This window comes from Corvus moneduloides, chromosome 2 (assembly GCF_009650955.1).
Source record: "Corvus moneduloides isolate bCorMon1 chromosome 2, bCorMon1.pri, whole genome shotgun sequence".
NCBI lineage: Eukaryota > Metazoa > Chordata > Aves > Passeriformes > Corvidae > Corvus > Corvus moneduloides.
Window position 1 is genome coordinate 107,454,377 of NC_045477.1, and position 21,392 is coordinate 107,475,768.

Consider the following 21,392-nt stretch of genomic DNA (forward strand, 5'->3'; position numbering starts at 1 on the left):
TCCTGTTGTTTCTCTCCTGGACAGGTTTGCCCCTGAGTGTGCATGTTGCTGTGCTTGGAGCTCAGGGCAGGAGGTCCCTCCTGTCCTCTTCTCCTTGTGCACTGACAATCACAGGCCATGGAATATTGCAAAGATTTTCATATCCTGAACTCTTGTCACCTCAGCAGCATTAGTCTCCCTCCATCTTGACCCTCCCCAGAGATCCTCTAGCACCTTCCATGAGGAAGTTGAATTTCAAGCATCCTGGTAACTGCAGTCAGTCTGCTTAGAGCAGATGACTGGAAACCTGGTCAGAGGACCAAGCATGAAATCATCCTTGGGTATCTGAGGAGTAAGTAGATTGAAATGGTTGATGTATTCAGTGTCTCCACAGCCTTTGTTGCATTAACAGAGGTGTTGCTCCTGAGACAAGGACTTTTCCCAGCTTGGGAGAACTGGTTTTTCACTGGCCTGGGGAGAAACTAAGCTGCTGGAAATGTTCACTGGGAACAGCTCTATTTTAATTTCCCCACTCTGCCCTCCTGTAAGGATTATGGACAGCTCATCTGGAGGCTTCCCATGGGTACAGAGGAACCAAGGAAAAGATGCTGTATATCTAGGAAGAGAATAGGATGAGATGGAGGATTAGGCCTTTTGAGAGTCACTACAGCTTTTTTTCTTGAGAGGAGACCATATAATGCAAAGTCTTTCAAACTGAGGTTTGTAGTTCCTCTGTCCCAGCAGTGTTGATAATGATTGATAATGACTGGGAGGAAAAACATGCATAGAATTATTTGACATTATTAATCTGCTAACTAATGCAGGGAGAGATAATAACCCCTACCAAGAAACACGTGCTGGAGATTTCCAGGGGGCTCAACAGACCTGTTACCCTTCTCTCTTTTTTTGTTTGATTTCCTATTTCAAAAGAGGTAAGTTGTCCTTCACTCCTTGGTTTTGAAAACTGGACATTATAACAAAAAAACTGGAGTTTCTGACAGAAGAGGATTTTGGAGGTGTAGGGATTCAGCAAGACCCAGGATGCTGTGGCCATCGCTGTTTGTCCTTTCAAGTGTTACAAAAAATGACAAAAAGCCAATTGGCCATTGTCGCCCTGACACAATGATTGCAACCTTAGAGAAGTAGTGATATCATCAGAAACACACAGCAATCAATGAATTTTATTAATCACCATCAGCATCATTATTTATATCCATTTCCTTAAAATTGAAAAAAAAATTGAAAAAAATTCCCTTATATTATGAAATAATTCTCATTTATAATGTAATTGGATATGTATCTTGCATTGATTCAGCTCCAGGCAGAACACAGTTTTGAGTTACCAAATCAATACAAGGCATTCTTGGGACAATTTAAGCATGTCTGTACAAGAAGGTTGTACCAATTTCACTGCAGTTGTGTCTAATCCAAGTATGCAAAATCAGCACAGATTTCACAGGGGTTCAGACCAATCTGTTGTGGGGAATAAACCCATCAGTAGGAAACAGGATGAAAATCTCTGCTCATTTTGGCTCTGATGCTAATTTATCCAGACAAAAATGATGTGCTTTTACCAGAATCGTTTTGTGTATGTTTTTAATTTTAATTTTTTTTTCCACATTTCACATTTATAGTTTTACAGCACCCGTTCGCCCTCCCCAATTGAGTGTTGCCACATGACCCCCTGGAGTAGAAAGGTACTGGAAAAACAAGCAATCCTCAATTAACAGCCCTGTCTCACTCTTCTCCTCTCCAGATCCTAACCCTTCCTCTTGCTTGCTTTTCACTTGCTAACTTTACTGCGCTAAAAGAAGCCATCTCTGTTTTTCTCATGTCACTAAGATACAATAATAATGTTTTTCCCCCTTCTTTCATTCTTCACTTTGGATGGGTTTCAGGACCCCAAGGCCACAAAGCTGCCTTCCCTATCACCTCCTTTAAAAGGCCTGAACTCGGACAGACTCGATAGCATTAGCAATTGTATTTAACTCTCTTGCCATGTTTTGCAACTGCTCCTTCTTTTTTTCCTAAATGGTAAGAAATGGTTTGGACAATGCCACACGGACAGCAGGTATTTATTCTCTGGCCATTTGGTGATGCCGCTGTTTGGAGAGGAGGAGCTCTGGCAGCCAGAGTCACTTTGCCCGCTTTGTCCAGCACTTCATTGTCATCCAGGGAAGGATGAATTCGGCAACAAATGAAGCCTCTGTGTGTGTGTGTGTGTGTGTGTGTGTTTGTCCCCACATGCCTGTGTGTGCGTGCAAGGGTGGGTTTTTTTTGCGTGCATGCATCAAACTTAGGGCTGGGGGGGGAGTTACCTAGGAAACAAAGTCTTTTGTGCTTGAAGTTTATATGAGCTATTCACGTCTGCCGGGAATTGGCACAAAAGCTGCAGGCAGAAAGAAGGCTGCAATGTTTGACTGAAATCCTACGTGGGAAAAGGGGGTTTTCTGCGGGCGGGAGAAGAGGAAACGTGCGTTGTCTTGGGTCTGGGGGTGCTGCAGGAGGTGACACTGACGAGGTAAGTAAGTGCCCTCCAACAGTTTAAATAGTAGCTGCCAAGTTAAGATCTTTAATGCTTTTGGGGCTGGGACATAAATGCTGTTTGGCAAGCCTAAGATGGTTAATTCCCCCAGGATTTGTGAGGAGCCTGGGAGGAGGAATGGCAGAAATACAATGGCAGACAGGGCATGATCCTGCGGTGTTCAACACCCGCCTGCTCAATGCTCTGCCGTGGCAATGGAGAGCAACATTTTATCTTTGCCCTGTTTGCTACCGAAACTAAAACTGGCAAATAAAGTGTAAACAGCAGGCATGAAGGAGAAAAGGCTGGCAGTTAAGCAGCTGGGAATTCAAGACTGAAGAGAAAGCCAATCTGAAAAGGATTGCACTTTTTTTTAAAAAATGAGAGGCAGACAGATGTCCTGAGCTGGCCAAACAGTTGTCACAGCTTACAGAAGAATGTATTAATGGAAGAAGAGAGGGAAATTAGGCAGGAAAAGGTAAAGGTAAGTGTTTCTCCCCTCTGTCCCTTCCAAACAAAACAGAAACTTTTTTTTTTTTTGCAAACAAAGAGACCCCCAAACCCAAGCTGGCAGCCAGCACCACATGAAAACGCACTTGCTTTATTTCTCTTTGCAATACAGGGTGTTGGGGGATTTGTCATTTCTTCCAAAAGAAAACAAACCATCTCTGTTTCTTTCATGGTTTCTTTCATGCTGTTTACTTTTCTCTCTGTTTCTTCATCTTCAGCATCTAGTACTTCTTGTACTATGCTATAAACGTATGCATGGTTTCTAAATAATCTTTTGAATTTCTTCTGGTGGTGGCTACTCTTTTCTTTGGTTGTTATCCCCCTGTCCCAGCACTGTCAACACCTGCCACTTCCCACCACACAGCTGTTGGATGGCTGTACCATGGTCTGCTCTTGATCTGCGTTTGTACAAATGAAATGCAAATGGTTTTTCTGAAGTATGGAGGGGTCTTCTTTAAAACTTTGGACCTTCTGATGCTTGTATGAATGGTTGTATGAGGCCAGTTGCAGTTGCAAATGAGAACTCACATGTCTAATGCTTGTGGTAACGGAGGACACGCTTGCCATGGCTATGCACGAATGCAGGATGTGCCCCTTCTGACAGAGGAGCTGGCCTGTAAATGTCACTCTAAATGTGCTGAGTTCCAGTACGTTGAGGTGTTTTTCTCCTATTAGCAGGATGTTAAGTTTCCATTGGAGAATGGCTGGTGCTATGTGACTTAGCTAGAACGATTCCTTCCTGCATCCCTATAATTGATTTCTGATTTGTGTGTCTGCTTTGTTTCAAAATTAGCCTTGTGTGCCTGAATGGGAGACACTGATTTTGAATGTATTCATTTGCAGTCCCATCCACCAGAGGACGAAGATACAGATGTCATGTTAGGGCAGAGGCCGAAAAATCCAATACATAATATCCCTTCTACACTGGATAAACAAACCAATTGGAGTAAAGCACTACCTCTCCCAACTCCAGAGGAGAAAATGAAACAAGATGCCCAAGTGATTTCTTCTTGCATTATCCCCATCAATGTCACTGGTACAAATCTCTTCTATTTCTTTTTGTATTTATTGCATGGTTCAAGGGAGGTCAAGTACTTACTTTGTTTAATTTATTTGAAGTCACGGGATTGTGCAGTCTGGGGGCAAAGACCCTAGCTTGAAGATTTAGTTTCTGAAAGACAGTGGGCTAAATTCATCCCTTATGCATGACTGCTGGAGTCACCGAAGCCGCATCTAGGATTAATTTGGCCCATATTTTCAGAGTCATGTTATATGGTGTAACATAACCCTAGTTCCCTGTATAAACAATGTACTTTTGTTGTGTATATAACCTACAATCTGTATTAACAAAGACCTCAAATAACTTTTTGAATGTAGCTGACTGAAATAATGCAGAAAGCTACCAAAATTAATCATATGATTATCATGTGTAGCAGGAGAAGAGAAACTAGAGAATGTAGGCTACTATTTGCAGTGCTTTAAACATGCAAGGCATGAATGTGTAGCATGCAAACCATCGCTCTGAGATCTCTTTACATGCTGCTATGCTGAAGGTATAGTAATGGCATTTTCTTTTATTTTTATAACGTTTGGATATATTTGACTAGATTTATTTGAAGAAGAACTTGTTTATAGAAGCAGCAGGTATATCACTTATTAAATGTGATAGATGACTTATTTCCAGAATCAAAAATCAGGCTGTTTTTCTCTTTCTCTTTTTCTCTTTCTTTCCTTCCAGAGGGCTATGGTAAACATAAAGTTGATCTGAGTTTTCCTCAATAATATTTTCAAGTACCAAGTTTTGATTAATTTAAGAGCATAAAGTGGGCTAACTTCTACAGTTATAGACTTCAGTGTAAATAATCAGGAAAAAAGCAGGGGGCTTTCAGTTAACCTTCATTCTCCAGAGAAAATATTTGTATTTAATTCTATTTTCCCAGTAACTGGGGGGGTTGGGGTAAGGTCACAGCCCCTCACCTCCCATTGTTCTTCCCCATGTTTATCAGTGTTGCACAAACCTTCCTGAAGACAGGCTGTAGGATTCACCATGGTGCTGGAGAGGGCTGTATGCCCACAGTCCAGCTTCAGCTCACAACCAAGGCTCTTGGGCTTGCAGCACGTCTGTCTTACAGCATCAAGGTGACAAGTCCCCATCTGCTCCACCATCAGCTGCATGAATCCTCCCAGTGACAGCAACATAGTCCCAGTTCCCCTCCGTCCTGGCAGAGAAGGTGACACTGCCCAGTGCCACCAGTTCTGCCTGCCTGTGGAGGTGGCATCCAGGAGTGGGTGTTCCTTTCCCCAGGACAGTGCTCTGGCCACAGGAGGACAGGCAGCTGGCCAGCAGAACTGCCTGCATACACCCTGCTGGGCTGCAGGTCGGGAGCCAGCCGGTCACGGTCATAGGTTGGGCACTGCCGCTGGAAATCCCCACAGAAAGTAATAGATAATGTGGCATATTTCCACGAGGTAAAGCTGGTGATAAAATGATGCTCCTTCTAGTTTTGATATAGGACCCTGACCGGTGCAGGCTTTCTAACAGGGCTAATGTCACCTAATGCAGCCAGAGGACAGTTAGGTCTGGGACCAATGTTAACTTTTCCAGTAATAGCCATTTTTGCCTAGACTCCACCTGCCATACATTGGAACCAAATTTCCACTGATCAGTTTTACAGATCAAGAATGGTATGTAATCTTCTGGATGTTTATGTGTATCATTCTCATTAGCACTAATGGGAATAATTTGTATGCGTCACGGGGAAGAAATACCCTCTTCCACTTTCCTCTCGGAGATGACCCCTGTGCATCTGGCACACAGAGCATGTTTGGCTAACTCACAGTTGCTGGAAAACCAGCAATGATGCTGATTGATTTTTTTGTTTCAAAGAGTTTGCTTTTAGTTCTCTCTGTTTCTGTTTTTTAAGCTTCTCCCAACCCTGAGAAATGTTCACTTTTTTGAAAATGATTGTTGTTGGAGTTTACAGCACTTTTGTTCCATATTAAAGAAAGTTCTTCCTCTGCTTATTCCAGGGGCATTGGTGATTACAGGACATCTGTCTGAAGCCTCTATTTCACTGTAGTAGATTTCAAGAAGAACTTTTACAAGAAAGTTACTTTTTAATGTTTTACATTGTTATGTAATGTAATATGTATGTGTATGTCTGTGTATAATTATGTTTTCTATAATTATACGCTATTAAAATAGAGCTTCTTATCAGGATTTTTTTTTCCTTTTGTTTGGTTTAGTTTGTTCGTTTTTCTTAAGATTACAAACCACTGTACCAGCAATCCTTATGTTAGTGTTTTTATGGACCTGGCACATTTTTTCCAACCTGTCCCATGTCAACTTTAGAGAGCGTGAGTGTACAGTTGTGCAAAAAGCCAGCACAGATAGGCACTGGCCTTCTGGTCAGCCTCCTTTTAACTCTGTTTTGACTAGACAGTGTAAAATCAAACTGAAGGAACACTTCCCTGTGCTAATGCCATGGAAACATAAAGAAAACAAAGAATTCTCACCTATTCTGTATGAAAGTGATCATAAATAAATGTACTCAAGAACTTGTGCTTCTAAATCTAAACTGAGGGTTCTTGATTGTGTGACCTGAGCAGACTCCCACTGTGTGCTGCGCACATGGGAAAATCAGGCCACTTCCTGATGTATGCAAATAAATAGCAGCTCCCCGTTCATGTCACTCTTGGCCATGTGTCATTGTCACAGAGAATGCTCTCTAAACTTGCATGGTGACTTGGCCCCATTTTAGCTGTCTCCTTCCTTTTCGAAATGTTAGCTCCCTTGGCATATTGGTCTCCTAAGAAGCACCCAACTACTGCAATATGGCATTATAACCTTAAAATGTTTTCTTACACTTAGTTGCTTAAAATAAGTCAGGCTACAGCTGAACAAATAATGCTTTGCAGACAAGTTACTGTCATTGTCCCTATGACAGATGGATAAATAGCTATAAGAAAGATGCCCTGCTACCAAGAGCTCTCTATTTGCCTTTCTGATTTTCTTTCCTTTTTCCGTTCTTTTTCTTTTCATGCCTTCTGTTATTTTTGGCAGACCAGGCTGCTGAGGGGGAGCTGGAATTAGATGTAAAACTGTGATATACTGTGATATAATTTACATAAGAGCTACATAAGGGCTCCCTTATGTTTATTCACAGGCTTAATCCAAGCTCACATACCTCCACTGTGTTCCAGCCATGAAAATTTGTTTACTATTTCTAAAGGCTAATGAGACCTATTTATGGGTTGCAGGAGTTGGTTTTGACAGAGAGGCTAGTATACGCTGCTCTCTTGTTCATTCACAATCTGTACTACAGCGGAGACGAAAGTTGAGGAGGAGGAAAACCATCTCTGGCATCCCCAGAAGAGTGCAACAAGAAATAGGTGTAGTATAAATACAAATCTTCCGTAGATAGCTTTCTAACCAACTTAAATTACAGGGATATGAGCTGGTAGCTAGCCTTCCAAAGAAATGAAACCTTTAAAGTGTAAATGCTTGTGGAGTTTAGGAATGACATGTTTTGTTCATTTGATTTATTACAGTAAGTAAAGCTATATTACTCCATATGGCCTTGAAGGACCGGGAGCCTTACTGAGTAATATAGATGTACGTGTTCAGCTCTTATTGTGTAAATGTTAATCAGTTCTTTTTTTCTTTTTCATTTTATTTCTGTTATGAACCCATAGTTATGTGCATAAAAAGTAACTAGATTAAGTGAAAGTTTTTTCTTGCATCAGGGGAGCTTAAGGTAAAGAACTGACAGATGTTACTCAGCAAAGTGATGATCAGTTGTCACAACAGCTGGATAACTTAGATGCGTCGTTGAATATCCACCATAGATACAGCTGCTGGCACCCTATGGGAGCTTTGCTAAACCTTCCTTTTATTTATCACACTCCTCAATTCCTTCTTATTATTCTTTATCACCAAGAATATTTGCCTTAAATCTACCAAATTACCTCACTTTTTGTCAAGGTAAATTAGGAGCAACTCTGCTGGGGGCAAATTCAGTGTGAAATTCTTATGAACTCTAAATAAAACTAACAGAATTATTATTTCGTAATGTTCATCTGCACCTGAAGATGGTTCTGGTGTTTCGGCCCATTGCCATGAAACTTGATGGGAAGCAGAAGGAATGTGTTTATCACAGGGAATAAACAATCAGAGAACCTATGAAAGAAAGGTCCTTTTGTCTTGCAAATATTCTTGATAGTAAAGAAGCAGATAATGAAAATTCTGAACAAACAGGTAGGCAAAACAGAATTATTTTTAGAAGCTTATGGAGTGTTTTGTCCAGCAGCCACTCCTGAAAACTGTCTTTAAGTAGCTGAAATAGAGTCATAAAAACTGAAAATATTTGTCTTAATATTTACCACAGCAAGCTCAGCTCTACATTGAGAACGCATTGCAGAGGTCATGTTGCAGGACTAGGAGAATTTCCCTACCTCACTGGCACGAGGTCTGCCTTATAAATTCTTTATAGCAAACTTAAATTTGGTCCAATGCTCAGCAAGATTAAAAAATAAAAAATACAGCAGATAATGCTTCTTGGGTTGCTCCGCGGGTTGTCTCGTGCCAGGAAATGTGGAGCTCTCTCCCACTCACCCAGCTTTCCGTGTGTCCTAGATTCAGACGAGTCACCAGTGGCAAGAGAGCGCAATGTGATTGTGCACACAAACCCGGAATTCTCTGGCTCCAACAACAGGAGGTTGGGGACCCGGGACTCGGAGTGCCAGACAGAAGAAATCCTGATAGCTGCTCCCTCCAGGCGACGGATCCGCGCCCAGCGGGGGCAGAGCGTTGTAGCCTCTCTCTCCCACTCCGCTGGCAACATCTTGGTGCTGGCGGACAATGGGGATGCGGTCTTTGCTGCTGCTGTGAGCAACCGCATCCGCTCGCGAAGCCTTCCTCGCGAGGGTGCCCGGGCCAGCGAGGGCCATCAGGATGCCACCACCAAGAGTGCAGGCTACGAAGCAGAGCACTTCCTAGCTGGTCAGGAGAGGATCCCAAAAAATGGGAAGGAGATCTTGAGCAAGCAGGGTTCACAGGAGTGCCAGCCCATTGGTTTAACTTGTCCTCAGCACCTGCATAGCCCTGAACACAGCATTGGCGAGAGGGGGAGATCTCGGCTGTCAAGGATGGTCGATTCAGGCAGCTGTGAAATTTCATCCAACTCAGACACCTTCGGGAGCCCAATTCACTCCATCTCCACAGCAGGAGTCCTGCTCAGCAGCCACATGGACCAGAAAGATGACCACCAGTCCTCCAGTGGCAACTGGAGCGGAAGCAGCTCCACATGTCCCTCCCAGACATCTGAAACCATTCCTCCTGCTGCCTCTCCTCCACTGACAGGCTCTTCACACTGTGACTCTGAGCTGTCGCTCAATACCGCTGCCAATGCCAATGAGGACTCCAGTGTCTTCATCACAGAGCAGTTTGGTGACCACGCAGACAAGGTCAGGGGCCACAGGGCGAGCTCCTTCACGTCCACTGTGGCAGATTTACTGGATGACCCCAACAACAGCAACACGAGTGACAGCGAGTGGAACTACCTGCACCATCACCATGACGCCTCCTGTCGCCAGGATTTCAGCCCTGAGCGCCCAAAGGCAGACAGCCTGGGATGCCCCAGCTTTACCAGCATGGCCACCTATGACAGCTTCCTCGAAAAGACCCCCTCTGACAAGGCAGACACTAGCTCACACTTTTCTGTGGATACTGAAGGATACTATACCTCCATGCACTTTGACTGTGGTCTGAAGGGTAATAAAAGCTATATTTGCAACTATGCAGCCCCAGGCTCTGAGAGTGGCCAGACCGAGAGCATGACTTCCAGCCTAGCTGACTGTGCCTGGCAGGAGTGTATGAGCCACAGGAGGCAGGGACGGCAGAGCATCTCACTGAAGAAACCAAAGGCAAAGCCAGCCCCACCAAAACGCAGCTCGTCTTTGAGGAAATCAGAGGGCAGCACCGACCTTCCTGACAAGAAAGAACCAAAGATCGGTGGTGGGCAGCATGTCTCTCACACTGCCAGGGAGATGAAGCTGCCCCTTGAGTTTTCAAACACACCTTCCCGAGTGGAAGGCCCCAACCTGCCAGCCAAGCAGGAGCTTCCCTGGACAAACCAGGGTGATGGCGGATTAAAGGACGCTCCATTTGACACCGCTGATATCCCTTCCTTTAAAGATGAAGGTGCTGAACAACCTCACTATGCAGATCTCTGGCTTCTGAATGACTTGAAATCCAGTGATCCTTACAGGTCCTTGTCCAATTCAAGCACTGCTACGGGTACTACAGTCATAGAGTGCATCAAGTCACCCGAGAGCTCTGAATCCCAGACGTCTCAGTCTGGGTCACGAGCTACAACCCCATCCCTCCCCTCTGTTGATAATGAGTTTAAGCTGGCCTCCCCAGAGAAGTTGGCGGGATTAGCCTCACCCTCCAGTGGGTACTCCAGCCAGTCAGAGACGCCCACCTCTTCTTTTCCGACAGCTTTCTTTTCAGGACCCTTGTCTCCAGGGGGGAGCAAGAGGAAGCCAAAAGTACCAGAGAGGAAGTCATCGCTGCAGCAGCCACTCTCAAAAGATGGCACCGCCTCAGTGAGCAAAGACCTCGAACTTCCAATTATACCTCCTACTCACCTCGACCTAAGTGCTCTTCACAATGTCTTGAGCAAGCCCTTCGCTCACAGGCACCAGCTGCATACCTTTAGCCACAGCAAGCAGAGCGCAGTTGGGGAAGCCCTGCAGCCCAGCCCTCCCTCTGCCCTCGCCATCACGCCCTCCGTTCTCAAGTCTGTCCACCTCCGGGCAGTCAACAAGCCTGAAGGAGTGAAACATAAAGGCAGTACCCCAGACCTGCTCTGCATACAGGAGACCACTTTGATGGCAACTGATGTCTCTCCAGGCAAAATGAGGCCACTGTTAGCTAAGAAACCAGTATCACGCCAGTACTCTACAGATGAGGCCATAATGCTGTACATTGACACTTCCCCAGCAGAAGCAGGCCCTGGAAAGCCACCTTTAGAGAAAAGCTCCTCTTTTGGCGGGCAGAATAGCTGCGAGCGAGAAGCTGTAACTTCAGCAAGCATGGGTCTGGTTGAAATCAAACCTGGGAAGGACCAAACACACCTGGCCGCTGAATACTTACCAGAAAGCTCTCTGAATCAGACATGTGCCGTCCCCGTGGATGGCTTTCAGAAGGGCTCAGCTGTCCCCACAGGTGATGATGAAACAAAGAAACCTGTCCAGGGACCAGAAACAGTGCACGATCTTCAGCAAGTGCAGGCTCAGCAAGAGCTCTCTGCAGGCAGCGAGGGGAGTGTGGAAGCTGGGCCTGTGGGTGAAAGCCCAGCTCAGGCTGAGGGACCGACCATCACCTATCAGTTAAAGCACCAACCCGATGTAAGCCACCATGTGCCTGGGAATATCAGCTATGAAGCAGAGATGGCAGCAGTGGATTCACTCAGCGAAGAGGGTTGCAAGCAGGAAAACGATATCACATCAGGTATCCCAACCAAAAGTGCCTCTGATGACAGCAGGGCAGACGAGACAGTGGGCGGTGCAGACGAGCCTTCGCTGAAAGGTCAGTTGGGAACTCTTTCTGTGTCATACCCAATCAGGCGGCTTTGGACAGGATGGTAGTGGAGTCACAGAGCAGAGTGGCACATCAGCTTCCCTCTGTGTGTTTAAGCATAGAGCCCCCCATGTCTCTTAGCTGGCCAGCCAGCCCAAAGCTATTTACACGTTTCCAAAGTATTCAGACTGTATTTCTGATATTTATTTCCTCCCTTTTGCTGCACTTCAACTGAAAGGATAAAAGGGAGGAGCACTGGCCCTGGGTACAGAAGAGTCTTATTATCACAGCTATGCTGTAAATGGGAGATCTGTGTTCAGTGCCCCTTTTATGGGCTCCAACATGGAACAGGCACTTTTAGATTGGAGGGTAAAGGCTGTATGGTGGTATTGGCCACTTGGTTGTGAGTGGAGCTGATGGCTTCAGCTGGAGGTGCTGTTGCAAAGCACAGTGGAGTCTGACTCATAACATGGCTTCTCTCCTTTTTAAGAGTCTTCTCCAAGCGATGAGTCTATCATGTCTCCGCTGAGCGAGGAGTCACAGGCTGACACTGAGGATGTCTTTGTGTCTCCAAACAAACCCCGCACTACTGAGGATCTGTTTGCAGTCATTCACAGGTGACCTAACCTTGCGGCAATGGGAAATGGTAACATGCTTCCCTGCACAGTTGTCCACTAACAGTAGCTGCAGGATGGTTATTCTATGTTTAAGTCTTGTCCTCAAACTACCTTCTTTAGTTAACTCAGTTTAGTTTTTTAAACTGCAGCTTTTAAAACATGCTTTATTTATGGTCTGGAGTGCAGTCTGAGTATCTTCATGTGTGGGATGCTTTACAGACAAAAACATCAGGCTGTTCTAACAAACATACATGTCTTCAAAAAAAACTACCTGCAGTGGTTCCTGTCTTCTGCCTACCAGTCTACCAGCGCTGTTCTGGTGAATAAGTTGTTGCAGCGAGAAAGATGAGGAGGCATCTCTTCAATTTTAGAGTATTTTGTAGTCAACTGAAATTTGGGATCACAACTGAAATTAAAGTTTTCTGATACTGAATAGATTACTCTATTATTGTTACCTAAGATTCTGTATGCATTGTTGTCTTTAAAAAGAGCATACATTGTTTTGGAAGAGCTGGGTAATGTTGAGAGGGAGTCCATAGCTCAGTGCCATCAGTCACTGATAGCCTCCAATATTTGACAGAGGGATTAAGAGAACTCTGGCTAATATGAAAGCATCTGTAAATTTCCAGAACATCGCTAAGCATTATCCTACAAAAATAACATATGAAAGAGTTTTCCTTTATGTTTTTACAGATCAAAAAGGAAAGTTCTTGGGAGAAAGGATTCTGGAGACCTTTCTGTAAGAAACAGATTGAGAGCTTCATCTGGGACCAGCAGCCAGCCTCCCACCAGCAGCACACTGCCCACCAGCAACATGCCACCAGCCAGCAGTGTGGGCACTCCCATTAGCAGTCAGAGGTCCCCCGGGCTCATATACAGGAATGCCAAAAAGTCCAACACATCCAATGAGGAGTTTAAGCTACTGCTCCTTAAAAAGGGCAGCCGATCTGATTCTAGCTACAGAATGTCTGCCACAGAAATTCTGAAAAGTCCTATTTTGCCCAAGTCTCCTGGAGAGCTGATGGTGGACGCCCTTCAAAGCATGGAAGAGTCTCCTCCCATAACGAGCCCTGATGCATTATCCCCGCTCTCCCCCTGCTCCCCAAGGGTCAACACGGAAGGATTCTCCTCCAAGAACTTCCCCATGTCGGCATCCTCGCGGGTGGGGCGGTCACGGGCGCCGCCGGCAGCCAGCAGCAGCCGGTACAGCATGCGCTGCAGGCTGTACAACACCCCCATGCAGGCCATCTCCGAGGGCGAGACCGAGAACTCGGATGGCAGCCCCCACGACGATCGGTCTTCTCAGAGCTCTACATAGGCTGGGTGGGGTGCCAGGGCCAGGCTGTCAACACCACTCGAGCTCTGTAAGGATGTCAACATAAGAGGCCAATGCTGTAGCAATCAAAAAAAAAAAAAAAAGGAAAAAAAAAAGAAGAAAAAGAACAATCGCAGGGCAATATCAATGCTTAGATGTGTTTGCATTCAGAAGACGCTGGGGAAACAAAAGGACTACAGCTGTAGCTATTTATTACATTACATTTTCTAAAAGGATGAAGATATGCTATGTCTGTTCTGTTTTCTTTTGGCTTCATTTGCTTTATCCCACTCTCATTTCCATTGTCACTGTAGATTTCAAGGCTATACACTTTCCACAGAGTTAAAGCTGACTTTGGGTGGGTTTTTTTCCCAGAAGCTGCCCATCTAGAAACAAATCCCTCACTGTAGTGCTTCCCTAGGGAGAAAAAAAAAAAAAAGAAAATGCTCTTGAGAATTGGTATTTTTCTACACTAAAATGAGCTGAAACAAAATTTAGAAGAAATTAACAAAACATATGTAAATATCATATTTTTGATAAAAATTTGTAAATAGAATTATCAAAAAGTGGACGTGGCAAACGATTTACTGCATAACAACTTTGTTTATAGAAGACAAATGAATTCAATTGTAATAACTGTATTCTGTGAATACCATTTTCATATCAGACATAAAACATGGCCACCAATAACCACTTTCAGTGTGACAGGCCTGAAAGATGACATTGAGCAGTGGAAAGCGGGAATTTTCCGCCTTAGTTTAGGAAATGGAAAGGCTGACTGTGAGGGGATTAAAGAAACCATTTGTCTTTCTACGGCAGCTCCAAAGAAGCTAACTGGAAAGCACAGCTGGGAGGGTTACCGTGAGGATCGGTGGGGAAGATGAGCGTGTTTTTGACAGAACAAAGCTGGGTCTGATGCAAAGCCCCAAAGGGTCCCATCCCACAGCCTCCCCTGGGCCTTTATTCTTGCAGGGATAGCTTCAGAGAGGATAGATGTGAGAGGAAACAATATTTAACTTTCATATTCCTATTAGGCTATTGGGATGCATAACACAGTCATAACCTGGTAACTATAAACTTCAAACACAATTAGTTTCTGGTTCGTAAAGGAAACAAATTATAAGCATGCAAGAAGAGCTTTCGATTTATCAGTAAATATCCGCAATGAGTTTTCAGTGAAGCTTTCTCTTTGTGCTGATGAGATTCATGCTACCTAAATATTTACAAAAATGACACTGTGAAAACGTAGCTGGGAAATAGGTATGTGTATGCATTATTTATATTCATTGCTGATCTGGGAAGGGGAAAGCTCCAGTTCATTGTGCCAGCCACGTACAGTAGGGATCTTGTCTGGGTTTACCAGAAACACAGAACAGGGTGGGGGACTGGGGTGGGGTGGGAAAGGAGACAAATCAAAGTAGCTGCTTTGATACAAATGAAGGCAGGGAGATTAAAGCTGAATTACTTGAAGTTGCTTGAACATTCTCATCTTAAAATCGCAAGAGCCTGTGACTTGCTATATACTTTTAATTTTTCAACAGAATAAAACCAACAGGCCTGATTCTCCTTTGGGCACAACTTCCATTGAGATGTAGCCCCATCTGTGCTACTTAGAGGACAAGGCCCTCTTTATCCAAAACTGATGCAGTTGGTGTTGGTTGCTGTAGGATATGGTTTGGAATAGAGGAAAGGTTAGTGCAGAGAAAATAGTGAAGGAGGAATGGGGTGTGCAATAGGACAGGTCAAGAAGAATGGCAGAGTGTTCTTTGGTACAAACAAATCAGCTAAAAGCTGGCTTTAAGCATAAGTCAATGACTGGGAGGCAGGATGTGTGTATTCGGTTTCTACTGGTTTTTTTCTTTTAATCATGTAACACATAAAGTTGAGAGTTATTAAAAGAAGGCAGATCATGTTTTAAAGAGGAAGGTTCTACCTAAAACTGTTACAATTTTAAGGAGTCAAAGCAAATCAGAACAATTTAACAGATCTGAAATGTTATTCCCCATGAGGTTCACATCTGATTTTGTTTAGTGCTTACCACAAGACATATATTTTTCAGGGTTTCCTACTGTTCTCCTGTGTAGCCTGGTTGCATTCAGTTGATGAGGCAGAGTCACTGTGCATGTGATATGTGTGTTGGGATGGGCGTTGGTCCGGTCCATCAGTTGAAGGGCTGCAAAATTGTCTAAAATAGTTTTTAAAAAGGTAAAGGGAGAAACGTTTCGGAAACAAAAGGCTAATCACATCAGTAGCTTAGTTAGGAAAATAAGTCTGAATACAAGTGAAGTGAATGAATGAGAATGTTTTAAGAGGAAATGTTTAGCATAGAACAAACCACCTCCTGAGGAGTATGAGGAAAGGAAGTTTCAATACTGGGCAAAAAATCCTTAGTTTGTCATCTTCAGTCATTTTCCACAAAAATTATACCAGGAGCACTTTTACAAGATTCTAATAGTCCTGAGTTAAGTAGTCATTCAAAACAGTAAAGAGAATACAGCTGAATTGACTTTGATTGAACCACTTTTTATTACCAATCAATAATTCCATAGAGACCCTAAATAAATATATATACACTAATTTTTTTTTTTTTACCAGAATGGTGAGGGAATACTTTAAATGCAAAACAAACACAGAACAATCCCATTACAGTATAGTCTTATTTTGCTTAATTTTCTAGTTTACATTTAGCAGATTGAAACCCAAATAGAGAGATTCTCTATGAAGAAGAGAGTTCATAACAAACGTGGGAGTCACAGGAAGACAAATGGCGGGGATCCCTGTAGCATTGCAGGCATGCCATTAAGGCACCAGAGGACAAGCCATAGAGGGAAGGGAACATCACTCACCTCTTGAGACAGGGTACAGTATGTGCACCAGGTAACTGCTGGACCGTCATTTCAACCTACTGTTCTGTTGCTTGCACTGATGTTAAGAAAATGATTTCTTAAGTTATACAGCTGTGTTCTGAAAAATAACATTTTCCCCTTTTCTTGTTTCTTTTTTTTTTCTTTTTTTTTTTCTTTCTGTTGTTGTTGTTGTGGCAGCATAGAGGGCATGGGATAGTTGTAGCAAATAAAGCGTATGTTTGCTTTTGCCAAAGGTCAGTGATTGAGTGCATTTGCTGCAATGGTGGCAGATAGAGAAATACTGTAGGTTATGACTTAAAGAATTTAAAAAAAAAATTAAGAAGGTTACAGTGTAACTATTTTGGTACTAGCACCAGTTCATGCTGGCAGAAAAGACAATGGTTTATGGACTTGCATCCATTTTGTATTTTTGTAATATTTGTAAATATGAACTTTTTAAATTGTTGCAAATATGGTTTCTTTTGTAAAATGTTTTCAAAGTTTACATTAAATCCAAGCCTTTGTATATTTTAGAGCTGTGCAACACTTTAAGTCTTGTATTTATTTTTAGTAAAAACGGTGACAGTTTCATTGTGAACCCCTCTCAAAAAATGTGTTGGAAAAGTTTGATTACCTAGAAAGTGTGTATAGAAACTGCAAATAAACGTGACTGCAATTAAATCACACGTTCTCCTTACTTTCTTGTAATGAGATGTGAAAGCTAATCTACAGACTACAAGTATGCTATTTCCCAAGGTCACTCTCAGCACATTACACGTTTCAAACTTATTTAATCATGCTTTCTCTTCAACTTATTTTTTTTCATAAATTAAGGGAAAATGTCTATCCAAACTGTCACTCACTTTAAGTGCCCACCAGTACAACTTTGCCAGAATCTAGTAACTGCTGAATTCACCCCACAACTTTTACAGTTAAGAAAAGCCTAAGAGAAAGAAAGCTGGGATGTAAAATGGAGAGACTACTACTTTATGTTCAGCTGGAAAAGAAAACAAATTGCAACATTTCAGACTCAAGACAAAGAGAATCCAGGGACTGGATCTTATCAGATAAAGCAAGCCTTAGGCAAAAGGGAGGCCACAGATTATAAACACAAACTCTGAAGAGCAAACACTACTTCATTTTAAAATGGTTCAGTTATCAGGAGGTTGAGACGTCAGGACATGGAAGCTAAGTGTTTAAACAACAGTCCCTCGCAGGTCTCTTTGAAAATGGAGATGAAAATGCACATCATGAAACTTTGGTTTCAGCTGTCATCTTTTAAGTAGCCTTGGAACACAGTACTTGGTGCTTAAAAAACGTATGTGGAAAAAAAGGCTGATACGTGCAGATGTGGTGTTATAGAGAGTGTGAAAAAAGAGGAATTTTGGGGACTGCTGCTGGGCTATCTGCAGCGATAATTTGCAATTGTATGAGGATTGCCCAAATGATGTGGTAGCCTTCTGAGTAGTCTCCAATGTGATTCAGTTTGCATAACATTTAACCAAATGGTCATGTAGTTAATGACTATGTAGATAACTTCCTGTTGTCTTGTGTGCCTTTCCCATCCCAAAACCACAGGTAAGCAAGATCTGTAGGAAAAGGTTAGCTGGTAGGGGCAGACACAAGCTGGTTTTCATCTGCCTGCTGTATATCTGTATTTTTTCATGCTCAGTGGAAGGAAACACTAAACATTAGACTACATAAAATATACCCAGTGTTTTTTTACGAAAGCAAGGTGTCAGGTCCTGTGCCGGTTTAGACAAATTTGGAGATATATCCTCTGACAGAAGGCAGGTTACAACCACCCCTCCCCCACCAGGTTTGGGGAAAAAAAAATTTTCCTCGAAGGATAGTGAAAGAGATAAAACTATTTATTTAAGAAACACACAGGAAAAGGACAATAATGCTAAATAATAATAAAACCTCTCGCTCTGCTGAGAGAAACCTGGGAGAATTTCAGAGTCCTTCCAGAGTCTCTCTCTCTCCCCTCCTCGGAGTTGGGACGGGGTGGTGGGCCCACCTCCAGGGCCTCCACCTTGGTGGAAAAAGTCCTGATGTCTTCTGATGTTGAAAACAGTCCAGCAGAGAAAAAGGGAAAAAACTGAAGTCCCAAGAAAACAAAAGTTCAACTCTCTGTCTCTCTCCTGAGAAAAAGTAGCCAAAAGCTGGCTTTAAAGCAAGCTGCTTCCTCCCGCTCCTGCCACTGCTGAACACAGAGGAGTCTCTATCTCTGTGTGTCCTTGAAACATTGCTTTGAAAAAGTACACTTTTCTCTCCCCCCTCTCAGGCTCAGTTTAAAGGCATAGAAAGGCACAAAATTAATTTCTGGGCGTAGAACAGTGATATGGGATACAACATCATGAAGTCACCCCAAGACAGGTCCCAAGAGAGCAATCCTGGGCCACCTGGTCTGGGATAGCCACAAAATGTTGGACCCTAGAGGGCAGTCATGGACTGCCTACTCAGAGGTACATTTGGGATACCTTTGAGCTAAATTATGGTGAAACAATGCAAAACAAACAATTAAAAAGTTTTATTTACTGCAGCAATTATTTAAATCTTATTATAACAGCCTGTGGCAGCAATGGTTTAAATATTTCTGAACACCACATGGCAACAGCGATTTCTGAACTTTTCTGGAACTTTCTGAACAGCGATTTCTGAACTTTTCTGGAGAGGATGAAAGGAAGAAGGAATCCACCATTGTGGATCCCACTGTAGTCTGTTTCAAAAGACTCTTATTCTTTTAATATTCATTACTCTCTCATGGTGGGTACCACCAATCAATCATAGTACAGCCTAAGTGAAACTTGTTATATACCTGGTTACAGTTTCCTTGATCTTTTCAAGGACTATTGTCTTCCATTAGGTTGCAACAAATTTGTGCCCACAAATTACCCCATTCTTAGACCACCCTGGAAGGAAAATGACTATTGTTGTTATATTGGATAGACTTGGGTTTGGACAAGTTACGGAGCCATAGCTTCAGGACTTTTACTATGCTTTCTCCAATAAGCCATGCTACTGCTTCAGCCTCAACAAGACCTGAAACTACTTCCACTCCAACTGGCACATGTTGTTTTCTTTCTGGTTCCTTAAAAGGACTTACATAATCTATTTACCATGTTGTTAGCTTCAGATGAAGTAGGGGGGGTCTTGAAGGGGGTGGTGATGAAGGCATCCACTCCACAGCTCACAAGTCACTAGCATCCCTCGACTCCCAGCTTCTCTGAAGAGATCTTTTAACTCCTGAGTGGCCACATTTAACATACGTAACTCTTGCCAAAGTTCCCATTTTCTTCCTCCACTCCTGCTGTTACCACCACCACCACTATGAGATAACAACATAATTTTGAAATAACAATGCCTCAGTATTGTTTTATTTCTTGAACTGTGGTTATAAACTGTGATTTATAACTGTGGTTATAAATCTGGTATTTGATGTTGTTGGGGGTTAGGACTTTTTCCTTTTGTTTTCTTTCTCTTAGGGAATTTTCTCTCATTTGTTGCTAAGAAACAATAATGACCAGTACTTAAGAGAGACAAAGGATGTAGCCGCGGAGAAGGGGGAGGAGCACATCTGGTTGCTCCTCCCCTACCTGAGGGTTTTTTCTCTTGGGAAGGACAGAGTTACCACGAGATTCTGGACTAGGGGGAAGGGGCTGAGCGCAGCCTGCAGCTCTCTCTTGCTCTTGACATTGGAGGGGAGACAGGCTGCAGTCGCTGTGGGGAGAGTTGGCCACGACTGTGCGGTTCCATCTTCTGCTTTCTTCTCCTACCATGAGTAGAGCTCTGCTCGTAAGAGCAGCCATTGCACTAGGACCTTAATAACACCCTACCTCACTAGAAAGAACCCTCACCATCTATTCAGGTGCCTCAAGGGAAAACCCAGGACCCCAAGCCCCCCCAAGGGACCCTCTCCCACTTGTGTTCAGGAGCCAGGCTGCCACTGCCCATCCCCACCACTTCTCTGCCACTGCTCCGGGTTTTTCACTACACTGTAGGCCCGCACTCCCTGCCTGCCGGGACACCCTGTGGCTCCTGCTACAGCTGCGGAGTTTCTGATACATCTCACTTACTATTCTGCTTGCCTTTGCTGTTCCAGCTTGCTGCTTCCAAAGTTCCTGCTACAGCTCATTTTGTTATCCAGAGAGGCACCGAGATCAACTGCCCTGGGGGTTTGTAAAGCAAGCCCCTTTTCCATCCGTTCCGCCGGCTGCACTCACCATTACTCACGTGCAGAGAGGCGGCCGAGCTTACGCCACAGCGCCCCCTGCAGGCATGGGGGGGACTCATCACACCCACCCTGCCCGGCCGGGAGCCACCAGCGCCCCTGCCGGCTGTGGGTGGAACTGCACCAAAGGGAAAAGGGCCTGAGGCTGAGAGAAGGCTGGCACTGGGTTCTGGCTCTGTTTGTTGTTGCTGCCACTGTTGTTGTTTGTTTACATTATTATATATTGTCCTGGGGTGATGTTATGAAGCTGCTTTATTCCTTAACTGTCCACTCAATGCCCAAGGACACTGTTTCTTTAAGATGGACCCGGGGAGGACCACGGGACCCGAGTGTGGGGCAGTTTAACGGCTGAACCCAACGGCTCGGGGGCTCTGTGGCTCAGCAGGGCTTGGGAGGGGGTGCGCCGGGAGTGCTGTGCGGCTTTTTGGTTTCCTTTGTGTTCCAGCTAGCTGGAAAAGGTTCTTTCGGTTTTTTTCTTGCTCTTTTTCCCTTTTCTTCCCCTTGCCTCCCTGCCTCCCTCCCCTCCTCGCCAGTCCAGGGAGCCTGCAGCTGGTCCAAGCCCGCGTGTCTGTTCCCTCTCCGGGAATTTGTTGTATTTTGAGGGTTTTTTTAAATCCTGTTCTACCCTGTTTTGTGTGTTAATAAACAGTTTGTTTTCTTTTTCCCACTTCCACTTCTTGTGACCCATTTGTCTCATTGATGGAGGAAAAGGGGAGGCCCTTTTCCCTTCAGAGGAGACACTCACTCCGGAGTGTTTCCTCCTGAAGTTTTGTCTCAAAAACC

At 43.9% G+C, this 21,392-nt stretch overlaps 1 protein-coding gene across 5 annotated transcripts in view; it reads left to right on the forward strand.

Moving 5' to 3' along the window:
- The window catches only part of NHS (NHS actin remodeling regulator), a 249,527-nt gene extending 232,471 nt beyond the window's left edge, over positions 1-17,056 (forward strand). For 2 of the 5 annotated variants that reach the window (XM_032100727.1, XM_032100731.1), the window contains exons 4-9: positions 1,614-1,676; positions 3,857-4,049; positions 7,274-7,405; positions 8,649-11,606; positions 12,088-12,214; positions 12,908-17,056. In XM_032100727.1, coding sequence (XP_031956618.1) covers positions 1,614-1,676; positions 3,857-4,049; positions 7,274-7,405; positions 8,649-11,606; positions 12,088-12,214; positions 12,908-13,532 — 4,098 coding nt within the window. In that variant the 3' untranslated portion in view covers positions 13,533-17,056. Of the gene's footprint in view, positions 1-1,613; positions 1,677-1,713; positions 2,501-3,856; positions 4,050-7,273; positions 7,406-8,648; positions 11,607-12,087; positions 12,215-12,907 lie in introns of those variants that run through there. The other 3 variants (XM_032100732.1, XM_032100729.1, XM_032100728.1) reach the window with 3 other exon arrangements.
- Positions 17,057-21,392: the final 4,336 nt, after the last annotated feature.